The 15,000-nt window shown below is 38.5% G+C and overlaps 1 protein-coding gene across 1 annotated transcript in view; it reads right to left on the bottom strand.

Moving 5' to 3' along the window:
- Positions 1–7,167, bottom strand: part of LOC128686026 (phospholipid-transporting ATPase ABCA3) — a gene marked incomplete at its 5' end in the record, with an annotated part of 271,789 nt that extends 264,622 nt beyond the window's left edge. The window contains 1 exon segment of the mRNA XM_070083439.1: positions 6,983–7,167. Within this exon segment, the coding sequence (XP_069939540.1) occupies positions 6,983–7,167 (185 nt within the window).
- Positions 7,168–15,000: the final 7,833 nt, after the last annotated feature.

Here is a 15,000-nt window from a genome sequence, read left to right as displayed (position 1 = left end):
AGGTCCTACTTTTTCCTTCACCTTCGTCCTATACACTTGAAAGAATCCCTTTGGATTAGTCTTTGATTCATTAGCAACTCTAATTTCATAGTCACGTTTAGCCTTTCTAATCGCCTTTTTTACTTCTCTTTTAAGCTGAACATAATGGTCAGTAAGGTTAACCTCTCCTCTTCTGATGCGCCTATAAATTCCCCTTTTCTCCCCTAATAGATGCTTTAGCCTCCTGTTAACCCATTTGGGATCATTATTATTAGACCTAATTTCTCTCTGGGGAATGTATATACTCTGGGCACGGTGTACATTATTAAGAAAACAATCATAAAAGCAGATCCCTTCATAATCATAAGTATGATCATCGTTAATAAAATCATTAGCTAGATAACTCCAATCAAGATTAGACAGGTGTTCCCTAAGTCCATTATAATCGGCAGAACGAAAATCAGGGATTTTTACTGTATTATCATTATTCTTGCATTCCCAGTTAATGCTAAAAGTGATGGATTTGTGATCACTTGCGCCAAGCTCTTCAGTGATCTCCAGATTATTCACGAGTGTTTCCTTATTTGACAAGACTAGGTCTAGCAAATTATTACCCCTGGTAGGCTCAGTTATGCTCTGTTTCAGAAAACAGTCCTGAACTGTTTCCATAAAGTCACTGGACTCTAGATTACCTGTCAAAGAATTCCAGTCAATTTGACTAAAGTTAAAGTCCCCTACTATGACTATGTTACTGTGTCCAGAAGCCCTAACAATTTCGTCCCAGAGAAGTCTCCCTCTATCGTGATCCAAGCCTGGAGGTCGGTATATTACACCTAGAATTAGTTTTTCTTGACCCTCCACGAACTCTACCCAAACAGACTCTGTTACTGCTCCATCTATTTTTATACCTGTTTTTATGCAACAATTAATATTTTCTCGAACATACAATGCAACTCCTCCCCCCTTCCCATTAGATCTATCCACATTGAACAACTTAAATCCCTGAATATTACACTCAGCAGTCATATCCCGACTCTTTAAATCATACCACGTTTCAGTTAATGCAATGATATCAAAGTTCCCAGCACATGCTACCAAACGTAGTTCATTAATTTTATTTCTTGCACTTCGACTGTTAGCATAAAATACCATCATATGGTTTTTCTTCTGCACATTTTTCCTATTCATCTTTGTTTTTACACAATTTCTGAAATTATCATTACCCAGAGTTACTCCATGACAGTTACTATTAAGATTCTTAATACCAGAGCATAAGTCAATATATCCATACTCATTATTTATCATTTCTAAACCCATACCTCTAACTAATCCTAGTTTAAAGTCCTAACAACCCCCTCAACTGAGTTAGCAAGAAAACCCACACCTGCCCTGGATAAGTGAATCCCATCCCTGGCATACATGTTATTTCGGCCATAGAAGTTGTCCCAGTTGTCAATGAATGGTACTGCATTATCCTTACAGTGTTTATCCAGCCAACAATTAATACCAATTGCTCTGGACAACCATTCATTGCCAACACCTCTTCTTGGCAAAATGCCACATATAACAGGGCGCCCCCCCTTCTTCCTAATTATGTCTATAGCTGTCCTGAACTTTCTAACTAAATCCTCACTTCTACGCTTGCCTACATCATTGCCTCCAGCACTGAGGCAAATAATAGGATTGATCCCATTACCGTTCATGATGTTGTCAAGCCGGCTAACAATGTCCTCCATCCCAGCCCCAGGAAAGCATACCCTCTGTCTCCTACTCCTGTCCTTCAAGCAGAATGCCCTATCCATGTATCTAACCTGGCTATCCCCAACAACAACAATATTCTTACCTTCCTTGTTGTCATTCGTCGTGACGATCCCAGTAGTCGACTCACATTCGTCGGGTAGCACCGAGAATGAGTTGGAGGTTTCCACAGGGGTTTCCACAGCAGTCTCTTTCTTCTTCATCGTTTCTGGCTTTCCATTCGTCTTCTTGATCGTCAACTTCATCGTCCCCTGCTGTCCAGCCACTGACCACGATCCCTTCTTGACCTGAGGACTCGAAACAGGAGGACTACTACGAATCCTCTTGTTTTCCTCGGTCAATCGCCGTATCTCCATTTTCGCTGCCCTCAATTCTTCCTTAAGTTGCTGGTAAAGTTGCTCGATGGAGGGCATCTTGGTTCAGTCCACGGGAGCAAACAAGACACTTCTTCACAGAGTTAAGTACAGGTCACCACTGAGTTAAGTACAGGTCACCACTGAATTAAGTACAGGTCACCACTGAGTTAAGTACAGGTCACCACTGAGTTAAGTACAGGTCCTCTCTCTCTCTCTCTCTCTCTCTCTCTCTCTCTCTCTCTCTCTCTCTCTCTCTCTCTCTCTCTCTCTCTCTCTCTCTCTCTCTATATATATATATATATATATATATATATATATATATATATATATATATATATATATGTATATTTATACATTATATATATATATATATATATATATATAAATACATATATATATATATATATATATATATATATATATATATATATATATATATATGTTTTTATACATTATATATATATATTATATATATATATATATATATATATATATATATATATATATATATATATATATATATATATATATATATATATTTAAATACATATATATATATATATATATATATATATATATATATATATATATATATATATATATATATATATATATTTATACATTATATATATATATATATATATTATATATATATACAATATATATATATATATATATATATATATATATATATATATATATATATATATATATATATATATATATGTCGTGCCGAATAGGCAGAATTTGCGATCTTGGCTTAAATAGCAGCGCTCATCTTGCAATATAGGACAAGTGAAAATTTGTGTATGCAATAATGTCGCCAAAATCATTCTGAACCTAACGAAAAAAATATATTTCACTGTGTTTGTTTAGTATTAAATTACTGTAAACAAATCTAAAATATATTTAGTTGGGTTAGGTTAAAATAAATTGTTCTTGTTATAATAAGGTTAGGTAAGTTTTCTAAGATTCTTTTGGTGCAAAATTAAAAATTTTTACATTAACATTAATGAAAAAAATATATCTTTAAACGTATAAGAGAAAATTTTAGAAAAGGCTTAATTTTAAATGAGTTCTTGCTAATTGACCAGTTTTACATATTCTGCACGACATATATATATATATATATATATATATATATATATATATATATATATATATATATATATATATATATATATATATATATATATATATAAATATATATATATTTTTTTTTTTTTTTTTTTTTTTTTTTTTTTTTTATTTTTTTTTTATTATCACACCGGCCGATTCCCACCAAGGCAGGGTGGCCCGAAAAAGAAAAACTTTCACCATCATTCACTCCATCACTGTCTTGCCAGAAGGGTGCTTTACACTACAGTTTTTAAACTGCAACATTAACACCCCTCCTTCAGAGTGCAGGCACTGTACTTCCCATCTCCAGGACTCAAGTCCGGCCTGCCGGTTTCCCTGAATCCCTTCATAAATGTTACTTTGCTCACACTCCAACAGCACGTCAAGTATTAAAAACCATTTGTCTCCATTCACTCCTATCAAACACGCTCACGCATGCCTGCTGGAAGTCCAAGCCCCTCGCACACAAAACCTCCTTTACCCCCTCCCTCCAACCCTTCCTAGGCCGACCCCTACCCCGCCTTCCTTCCACTACAGACTGATACACTCTTGAAGTCATTCTGTTTCGCTCCATTCTCTCTACATGTCCGAACCACCTCAACAACCCTTCCTCAGCCCTCTGGACAACAGTTTTGGTAATCCCGCACCTCCTCCTAACTTCCAAACTACGAATTCTCTGCATTATATTCACACCACACATTGCCCTCAGACATGACATCTCCACTGCCTCCAGCCTTCTCCTCGCTGCAACATTCATCACCCACGCTTCACACCCATATAAGAGCGTTGGTAAAAACTATACTCTCATACATTCCCCCTCTTTGCCTCCAAGGACAAAGTTCTTTGTCTCCACAGACTCCTAAGTGCACCACTCACTCTTTTTCCCTCAACAATTCTATGATTCACCTCATCTTTCATAGACCCATCCGCTGACACGTCCACTCCCAAATATCTGAATACGTTCACCTCCTCCATACTCTCTCCCTCCAATCTGATATTCAATCTTTCATCACCTAATCTTTTTGTTATCCTCATAACCTTACTCTTTCCTGTATTCACCTTTAATTTTCTTCTTTTGCACACCCCTACCAAATTCATCCACCAATCTCTGCAACTTCTCTTCAGAATCTCCCAAGAGCACAGTGTCATCAGCAAAGAGCAGCTGTGACAACTCCCACTTTGTGTGTGATTCTTTATCTTTTAACTCCACGCCTCTTGCCAAGACCCTCGCATTTACTTCTCTTACAACCCCATCTATAAATATATTAAACAACCACGGTGACATCACACATCCTTGTCTAAGGCCTACTTTTACTGGAAAAAAATTTCCCTCTTTCCTACATACTCTAACTTGAGCCTCACTATCCTCGTAAAAACTCTTCACTGCTTTCAGTAACCTACCTCCTACACCATACACTTGCAACATCTGCCACATTGCCCCCCTATCCACCCTGTCATACGCCTTTTCCAAATCCATAAATGCCACAAAGACCTCTTTAGCCTTATTTAAATACTGTTCACTTATATGTTTCACTGTAAACACCTGGTCCACACACCCCCCTACATTTCGTAAAGCCTTCTTGTTCATCTGCTATCCTATTCTCCGTCTTACTCTTAATTCTTTCAATTATAACTTTACCATACACTTTACCAGGTACACTCAACAGACTTATCCCCCTATAATTTTTGCACTCTCTTTTATCCCCTTTGCCTTTATACAAAGGAACTATGCATGCTCTCTGCCAATCCCTAGGTACCTTACCCTCTTCCATACATTTATTAAATAATTGCACCAACCACTCCAAAACTATATCCCCACCTGCTTTTAACATTTCTATCTTTATCCCATCAATCCCGGCTGCCTTACCCCCTTTCATTTTACCTACTGCCTCACGAACTTCCCCCACACTCACAACTGGCTCTTCCTCACTCCTACAAGATGTTATTCCTCCTTGCCCTATACACGAAATCACAGCTTCCCTATCTTCATCAACATTTAACAATTCCTCAAAATATTCCTTCCATCTTCCCAATACCTCTAACTCTCCATTTAATAACTCTCCTCTCCTATTTTTAACTGACAAATCCATTTGTTCTCTAGGCTTTCTTAACTTGTTAATCTCACTCCAAAACTTTTTCTTATTTTCAACAAAATTTGTTGATAACATCTCACCCACTCTCTCATTTGCTCTCTTTTTACATTGCTTCACCACTCTCTTAACTTCTCTCTTTTTCTCCATATACTCTTCCCTCCTTGCATCACTTCTACTTTGTAAAAACTTCTCATATGCTAACTTTTTCTCCCTTTACTACTCTCTTTACATCATCATTCCACCAATTCCATATATATATATATATATATATATATATATATATATATATATATATATATATATATATATATATATATATGTCGTGCCGAATAGGCAGAATTTGCGATCTTGGCTTAAATAGCAACGCTCATCTTGCCATATAGGACATGTGAAAATTTGTGTATGCAATAATTTCGCCAAAATCATTCTGAACCTAACGAAAAAAATATATTTCACTGCGTTTGTTTAGTATTAAATTATTGTAAACAAATCTAAAATATATTTAGTTGGGTTAGGCTAAAATAAATTGTTCTTGTTATAATAAGGTTAGGTAAGTTTTCAAAGATTCTTTCGGTGCAAAATTAAAAATTTTTACATCAACATTAATGAAAAAAATATATCTTTATACGTATAAGAGAAAATTTTAGAAAGGACTTAATTTTAAATGAGTTCTTGCTAATTGACCAGTTTTACATATTCGGCACGACATATATATATATATATATATATATATATACATATATATACATATATATATATACATATATATATATATATATTTATATATATACATACATATATATAAATATAATGTATAATATTACTACTACAAATAATAATCATAATAATAATCTTTATTTCTACAAGTACATACGCAATGTACACAGGTCTGGCTTATATCAATGACATACTAATATATATAGAAAGCCCCTTGTTATGCAAAGCATTTCAGGATAATTAGGTAAATTTTGGCCCCAGGATTCGACGCACAACAGTCGACTAAAACCCAGGTACATATTTTACTTCTACGCAAAGAGGAACAGGAGTTGTCTTAGGGAAACACGTCGTAATGTTCTCACCCGTACCATGGATCGATCCCACTGTCGTGTGTTTGGTCCTCTGTCTCTCTTCTCTTTCCTTTCACTGTTTGACATTACTGTGCGATCTGAACTCTCGTCGACACTTATTATTTTATTTAGGTGAAATACCTAAACTCATAGGGATCACACAACTCCTAGTAAATGGAAGGCACTCAGGTTTGATCCAAAGGATCAGCGAGATATGTTCAACTTCTTAAATCATGAGTTCCTCACCAATGTTCTTCCAGTCAGAGGAAGATTGTACATGGGCAAATATACGTTAGACAATGTAAGACTAGTATTCAGTTGTAGGACCTACAATGATAAACTTAAATCCACAAAACACAAAGCACCACGAGGGTTGGAAACAGTTCCTCCTTCTCTTCAACTACCTTATAAATAGCTTAAATTACATTTCTATATTTTGTAGCAATATAGCTATCCCTTAACACCTTCATAAGGAGGATTTATTAACTCTATGATTGATATAAATGAATAAATTAAATAGTGAATGAAAATTGTGTTTGTAAGTGTAGCCCAAACAAACGATCGGGTCACCTAATGGAAATCTCTCTGTAAGAAACCCAGGCACACTCACCGTGTTGATGTACTCAGGTACAAAATCAGAATTTGGGATGAGTCTGATGAACAGGATGACAGAGAAGAGAGCAGTGGGGAGGAAAAGCTCAAAGAAGGTGAGGAGCCAGTGTCTCTGTCTTAACACCAAGTTCTTCCACAGCAACAGCACCAGATGCCGCCACACACTGCGCTTGCGTCTCATGCCTGCCCAGGATGAGCAATAGATTACTACATGTAATGTACAAACATTTATTCCTTATGTAAACCTGTTGCAATGAGTACTAAAAGTGCACTGTACACCCCTGATGTTTATAACAATTAGCCTATTATATAACTGATTTTGATAATAAGTCGTGACGCATAAAGTAAGTCACAGTTTATAAGAACCTATCGACGACGTCAAGTAAGGACTTATTGTTTATATATATATATATATATATATATATATATATATATATATATATATATATATATATATATATATATATATATATATATATATATATATATATATATATATATATATATATATATATACATATATAAGATCACAGTAAACAGGTGATATCACAATATGCAAAACAATCACTGGAAAAAATAGTGAAATTCGAAGCCCTTTCGTAACTTCTCACATTGCCAAGGAACTATATAATTAAAACATAAACTGGAAGGCATATAAGGGCAAGACTACACCTCACAGTCAAGCCATAACATCCAACTCTGTGAAACATAACTGATACTCTACCCAAGCATTAAGATTTTTTACTAGTCTAATCTATCTTAAATTCTTCCCAAATTTTATTAATTATAAATTAATTCAATATATAAACCAAAAGCAATATTTATATTATTTTCAAAACTACTTTTATGAAACGTTACTCTTATATTCCTGTCGACAATGGACTTGATTGATAAAACTTTCTCAGCCTTATGAAAATTAATTGGATGTTTAAAATCTCTCACATGAATTAACATATCATTAGAATCTTGTCCAGTTCTAATGCTATATTTATGTTGCTTTAATCTTAGTTCAAGACTTTACCAGTTTGATCGTAATAAACTTTATCATATATTTTACTAGGACTCTTACAGACACATCCATCAGCATTTTGGGGGTAAGGTTTCATCAGAAGTTTTTTTTACTGTATCAAGATTTTAAAACACAACTTTGATATTAAAAGTTTTAAGAAGAGAAGGCATATCAACCAAGTTTTCATGGTAAGGGAGAACCAATATATTTTTAGTTGAAAAAGGTTGGTTGTCCCTTTTCGGATTGTAAAAAGTATTTCTGTCAATTTTAAAAAATTTATCGATAAAATTTCTTGGGCATTTTAGAGCATTAGCTATTTCATAATTTTTTGAGATTTCCCCATTTATGAACTCTGGACTACAAATATGCAAAGCTCTACAACATTGATGAGAACAGAGTTAAAATGTTGGTATTCTCATCAATGTTTTCGAGAGCTTTGCGTCTTGCCCTTATATGCCTTACTGTTTGTTTTAATTTCATAATTCCTAGATAATGTGAGAAGTCGCTAAAGCGCTTGGACTTTCACAATTTTTTCACAATTGTTGTTCTGCATATATATATATATATATATATATATATATATATATATATATATATATATATATATATATATATATATATATATATATATATATATATATATATATATACATATATATATATATATATATATATATATATATATATATATATATATATATATATATATATATATATATATATATATATATATAAATAAAGGGAAGTACCACCTCTATAGCTGGAATGGGGACCCTCATCCTAAGAGAAGACAATGAACGCTCTGGGTTATCAACAATGATAGGGGTTTGCAACACGCTCACTCTGGGTTATCAACAATGATAGAGGTTTGCAACACGCTCACTCTGGGTTATCAACAATGATAGAGGTTTGTAACACGCTCACTCTGGGTTATCAACAATGATAGAGGTTTGCAACACGCTCACTCTGGGTTATCAACAATGATAGAGGTTTGCAACACGCTCACTCTGGGTTATCAACAATGATAGGGGTTTGCAACACGCTCACTCTGGGTTATCAACAATGATAGGGGTTTGCAACACGCTCACTCTGGGTTATCAACAATGATAGGGGTTTGCAACACGCTCACTCTGGGTTATCAACAATGATAGAGGTTTGCAACACGCTCACTCTGGGTTATCAACAATGATAGAGGTTTGCAACACGCTCACTCTGGGTTATCAACAATGATAGAGGTTTGCAACACGCTCACTCTGGGTTATCAACAATGATAGAGGTTTGCAACACGCTCACTCTGGGTTATCAACAATGATAGAGGTTTGCAACACGCTCACTCTGGGTTATCAACAATGATAGAGGTTTGCAACACGCTCACTCTGGGTTATCAACAATGATAAGGGTTTGCAACACGCTCACTCTGGGTTATCAACAATGATAGAGGTTTGCAACACGCTCACTCTGGGTTATCAACAATGATAGAGGTTTGCAACACGCTCACTCTGGGTTATCAACAATGATAGAGGTTTGCAACACGCTCACTCTGGGTTATCAACAATGATAGAGGTTTGCAACACGCTCACTCTGGGTTATCAACAATGATAGGGGTTTGCAACACGCTCACTCTGGGTTATCAACAATGATAGGGGTTTGCAACACGCTCACTCTGGGTTATCAACAATGATAGGGGTTTGCAACACGCTCACTCTGGGTTATCAACAATGATAGGGGTTTGCAACACGCTCACTCTGGGTTATCAACAATGATAGGGGTTTGCAACACGCTCACTCTGGGTTATCAACAATGATAGAGGTTTGCAACACGCTCACTCTGGGTTATCAACAATGATAGAGGTTTGCAACACGCTCACTCTGGGTTATCAACAATGATAGAGGTTTGCAACACGCTCACTCTGGGTTATCAACAATGATAGAGGTTTGCAACACGCTCACTCTGGGTTATCAACAATGATAGGGGTTTGCAACACGCTCACTCTGGGTTATCAACAATGATAGGGGTTTGCAACACGCTCACTCTGGGTTATCAACAATGATAGAGGTTTGCAACACGCTCACTCTGGGTTATCAACAATGATAGAGGTTTGCAACACGCTCACTCTGGGTTATCAACAATGATAGAGGTTTGCAACACGCTCACTCTGGGTTATCAACAATGATAGGGGTTTGCAACACGCTCACTCTGGGTTATCAACAATGATAGAGGTTTGCAACACGCTCACTCTGGGTTATCAACAATGATAGAGGTTTGCAACACGCTCACTCTGGGTTATCAACAATGATAGGGGTTTGCAACACGCTCACTCTGGGTTATCAACAATGATAGGGGTTTGCAACACGCTCACTCTGGGTTATCAACAATGATAGGGGTTTGCAACACGCTCACTCTGGGTTATCAACAATGATAGGGGTTTGCAACACGCTCACTCTGGGTTATCAACAATGATAAGGGTTTGCAACACGCTCACTCTGGGTTATCAACAATGATAGAGGTTTGCAACACGCTCACTCTGGGTTATCAACAATGATAGAGGTTTGCAACACGCTCACTCTGGGTTATCAACAATGATAAGGGTTTGCAACACGCTCACTCTGGGTTATCAACAATGATAGGGGTTTGCAACACGCTCACTCTGGGTTATCAACAATGATAGGGGTTTGCAACACGCTCACTCTGGGTTATCAACAATGATAGGGGTTTGCAACACGCTCACTCTGGGTTATCAACAATGATAGGGGTTTGCAACACGCTCACTCTGGGTTATCAACAATGATAGAGGTTTGCAACACGCTCACTCTGGGTTATCAACAATGATAGGGGTTTGCAACACGCTCACTCTGGGTTATCAACAATGATAGGGGTTTGCAACACGCTCACTCTGGGTTATCAACAATGATAGGGGTTTGCAACACGCTCACTCTGGGTTATCAACAATGATAGAGGTTTGCAACACGCTCACTCTGGGTTATCAACAATGATAGAGGTTTGCAACACGCTCACTCTGGGTTATCAACAATGATAGAGGTTTGCAACACGCTCACTCTGGGTTATCAACAATGATAGGGGTTTGCAACACGCTCACTCTGGGTTATCAACAATGATAGGGGTTTGCAACACGCTCACTCTGGGTTATCAACAATGATAGAGGTTTGCAACACGCTCACTCTGGGTTATCAACAATGATAGAGGTTTGCAACACGCTCACTCTGGGTTATCAACAATGATAGAGGTTTGCAACACGCTCACTCTGGGTTATCAACAATGATAGGGGTTTGCAACACGCTCACTCTGGGTTATCAACAATGATAGGGGTTTGCAACACGCTCACTCTGGGTTATCAACAATGATAGAGGTTTGCAACACGCTCACTCTGGGTTATCAACAATGATAGAGGTTTGCAACACGCTCACTCTGGGTTATCAACAATGATAGAGGTTTGCAACACGCTCACTCTGGGTTATCAACAATGATAGAGGTTTGCAACACGCTCACTCTGGGTTATCAACAATGATAGAGGTTTGCAACACGCTCACTCTGGGTTATCAACAATGATAGAGGTTTGCAACACGCTCACTCTGGGTTATCAACAATGATAGAGGTTTGCAACACGCTCACTCTGGGTTATCAACAATGATAGAGGTTTGCAACACGCTCACTCTGGGTTATCAACAATGATAGGGGTTTGCAACACGCTCACTCTGGGTTATCAACAATGATAGGGGTTTGCAACACGCTCACTCTGGGTTATCAACAATGATAGAGGTTTGCAACACGCTCACTCTGGGTTATCAACAATGATAGAGGTTTGCAACACGCTCACTCTGGGTTATCAACAATGATTAGGGTTTGCAACACGCTCACTCTGGGTTACCAACAATGATTAGGGTTTGCAACACGCTCACTCTGAGTTATCAACAATGAGGGGGTTTGCAACACTCTCACTCTGGGTTATCAACAATGATAGGGGTTTGCAACGCTCACTTTGGGTTATCAACTCGCTCACTCTCTGCACACTCTGGGTTATCAACAATGATAGGGGTTTGCAACACGCTCACTCTGGGTTATCAACAATGATAGGGGTTTGCAACACGCTCACTCTGGGTTATCAACAATGATAGAGGTTTGCAACACGCTCACTCTGGGTTATCAACAATGATAGGGGTTTGCAACACGCTCACTCTGGGTTATCAACAATGATAGGGGTTTGCAAACACGCTCACTCTGGGTTATCAACAATGATAGGGGTTTGCAACACGCTCACTCTGGGTTATCAACAATGATAGGGGTTTGCAACACGCTCACTCTGGGTTATCAACAATGATAGAGGGGTTTGCAACACGCTCACTCTGGGTTATCAACAATGATAGAGGTTTGCAACACGCTCACTCTGGGTTATCAACAATGATAGAGGTTTGCAACACGCTCACTCTGGGTTATCAACAATGATAGAGGTTTGCAACACGCTCACTCTGGGTTATCAACAATGATAGAGGTTTGCAACACGCTCACTCTGGGTTATCAACAATGATAGAGGTTTGCAACACGCTCACTCTGGGTTATCAACAATGATAGAGGTTTGCAACACGCTCACTCTGGGTTATCAACAATGATAGGGGTTTGCAACACGCTCACTCTGGGTTATCAACAATGATAGGGGTTTGCAACACGCTCACTCTGGGTTATCAACAATGATAGAGGTTTGCAACACGCTCACTCTGGGTTATCAACAATGATAGAGGTTTGCAACACGCTCACTCTGGGTTATCAACAATGATAGAGGTTTGCAACACGCTCACTCTGGGTTATCAACAATGATAGAGGTTTGCAACACGCTCACTCTGGGTTATCAACAATGATAGAGGTTTGCAACACGCTCACTCTGGGTTATCAACAATGATAGGGGTTTGCAACACGCTCACTCTGGGTTATCAACAATGATAGGGGTTTGCAACACGCTCACCCTGGGTTATCAACAATGATAGGGTTTGCAACATGCTCACTCTGGGTTATCAACAATGATAGGGTTTGCAACACACTCACTCTGGGTTATCAACAATGATAGGGGTTTGCAATACGCTCACCCTGGGTTATTAACAATGATAGAGGTTTGCAACACGCTCACTCTGGGTTATCAACAATGATAGGGGTTTGCAACACGCTCACCCTGGATTATCAACAATGATAGGGGTTTGTAACACGCTCACTCTGTGTTATCAACAATGATAGGGGTTTGCAACACGCTCACTCTGGGTTATCAACAATGATAGGGGTTTGCAACACGCACACTCTGGGTTATCAACAATGATAGGGGTTTGCAACACGCTCACTCTGGGTTATCAACAATGATAGGGGTTTGCAACACGCTCACTCTGGGTTATCAACAATGATAGAGGTTTGCAATGATAGAGGTTTGTAACACGCTCACTCTGGGTTATCAACAATGATAGAGGTTTGCAACACGCTCACTCTGGGTTATCAACAATGATAGAGGTTTGCAACACGCTCACTCTGGGTTATCAACAATGATAGAGGTTTGCAACACGCTCACTCTGGGTTATCAACAATGATAGGGGTTTGCAACACGCTCACTCTGGGTTATCAACAATGATAGGGGTTTGCAACACGCTCACTCTGGGTTATCAACAATGATAGAGGTTTGCAACACGCTCACTCTGGGTTATCAACAATGATAGAGGTTTGCAACACGCTCACTCTGGGTTATCAACAATGATAGGGGTTTGCAACACGCTCACTCTGGGTTATCAACAATGATAGAGGTTTGCAACACGCTCACTCTGGGTTATCAACAATGATAGAGGTTTGCAACACGCTCACTCTGGGTTATCAACAATGATAGAGGTTTGCAACACGCTCACTCTGGGTTATCAACAATGATAGGGGTTTGCAACACGCTCACTCTGGGTTATCAACAATGATAGAGGTTTGCAACACGCTCACTCTGGGTTATCAACTATGATAGGGTTTGCAACACGCTCACTCTGGGTTATCAACTATGATAGGGGTTTGCAACACGCTCACTCTGGGTTATCAACAATGATAGAGGTTTGCAACACGCTCTCTCTGGGTTATCAACAATGATAGAGGTTTGCAACACGCTCACTCTGGGTTATCAACAATGATAGGGGTTTGCAACACGCTCACTCTGGGTTATCAACAATGATAGAGGTTTGCAACACGCTCACTCTGGGTTATCAACAATGATAGAGGTTTGCAACACGCTCACTCTGGGTTATCAACAATGATAGAGGTTTGCAACACGCTCACTCTGGGTTATCAACAATGATAGAGGTTTGCAACACGCTCACTCTGGGTTATCAACAATGACAATGGGGTTTGCAACACGCTCACTCTGGGTTATCAACAATGATAGGGGTTTGCAACACGCTCACTCTGGGTTATCAACAATGATAGAGGTTTGCAACACGCTCACTCTGGGTTATCAACAATGATAGATAGAGGTTTGCAACACGCTCACTCTGGGTTATCAACAATGATAGAGGTTTGCAACACGCTCACTCTGGGTTATCAACAATGATAGAGGTTTGCAACACGCTCACTCTGGGTTATCAACAATGATAGGGGTTTGCAACACGCTCACTCTGGGTTATCAACAATGATAGGGGTTTGCAACACGCTCACTCTGGGTTATCAACAATGATAGGGGTTTGCAACACGCTCACTCTGGGTTATCAACAATGATAGGGGTTTGCAACACGCACACTCTGGGTTATCAACAATGATAGGGGTTTGCAACACGCTCACTCTGGGTTATCAACAATGATAGGGGTTTGCAACACGCTCACTCTGGGTTATCAACAATGATAGAGGTTTGCAACACGCTCACTCTGGGTTATCAACAATGATAGGGGTTTGCAACACGCTCACTCTGGGTTATCAACAATGATAGGGGTTTGCAACACGCTCACTCTGGGTTATCAACAATGATAGAGGTTTGCAACACGCTCACTCTG

The sequence above is a fragment of the Cherax quadricarinatus genome, chromosome 9 (genome assembly GCF_038502225.1).
Source record: "Cherax quadricarinatus isolate ZL_2023a chromosome 9, ASM3850222v1, whole genome shotgun sequence".
Lineage (NCBI taxonomy): Eukaryota > Metazoa > Arthropoda > Malacostraca > Decapoda > Parastacidae > Cherax > Cherax quadricarinatus.
The sequence above is the reverse complement of the archived record's forward strand: the minus strand, read 5'-3'. Positions and strand labels throughout refer to the sequence as shown.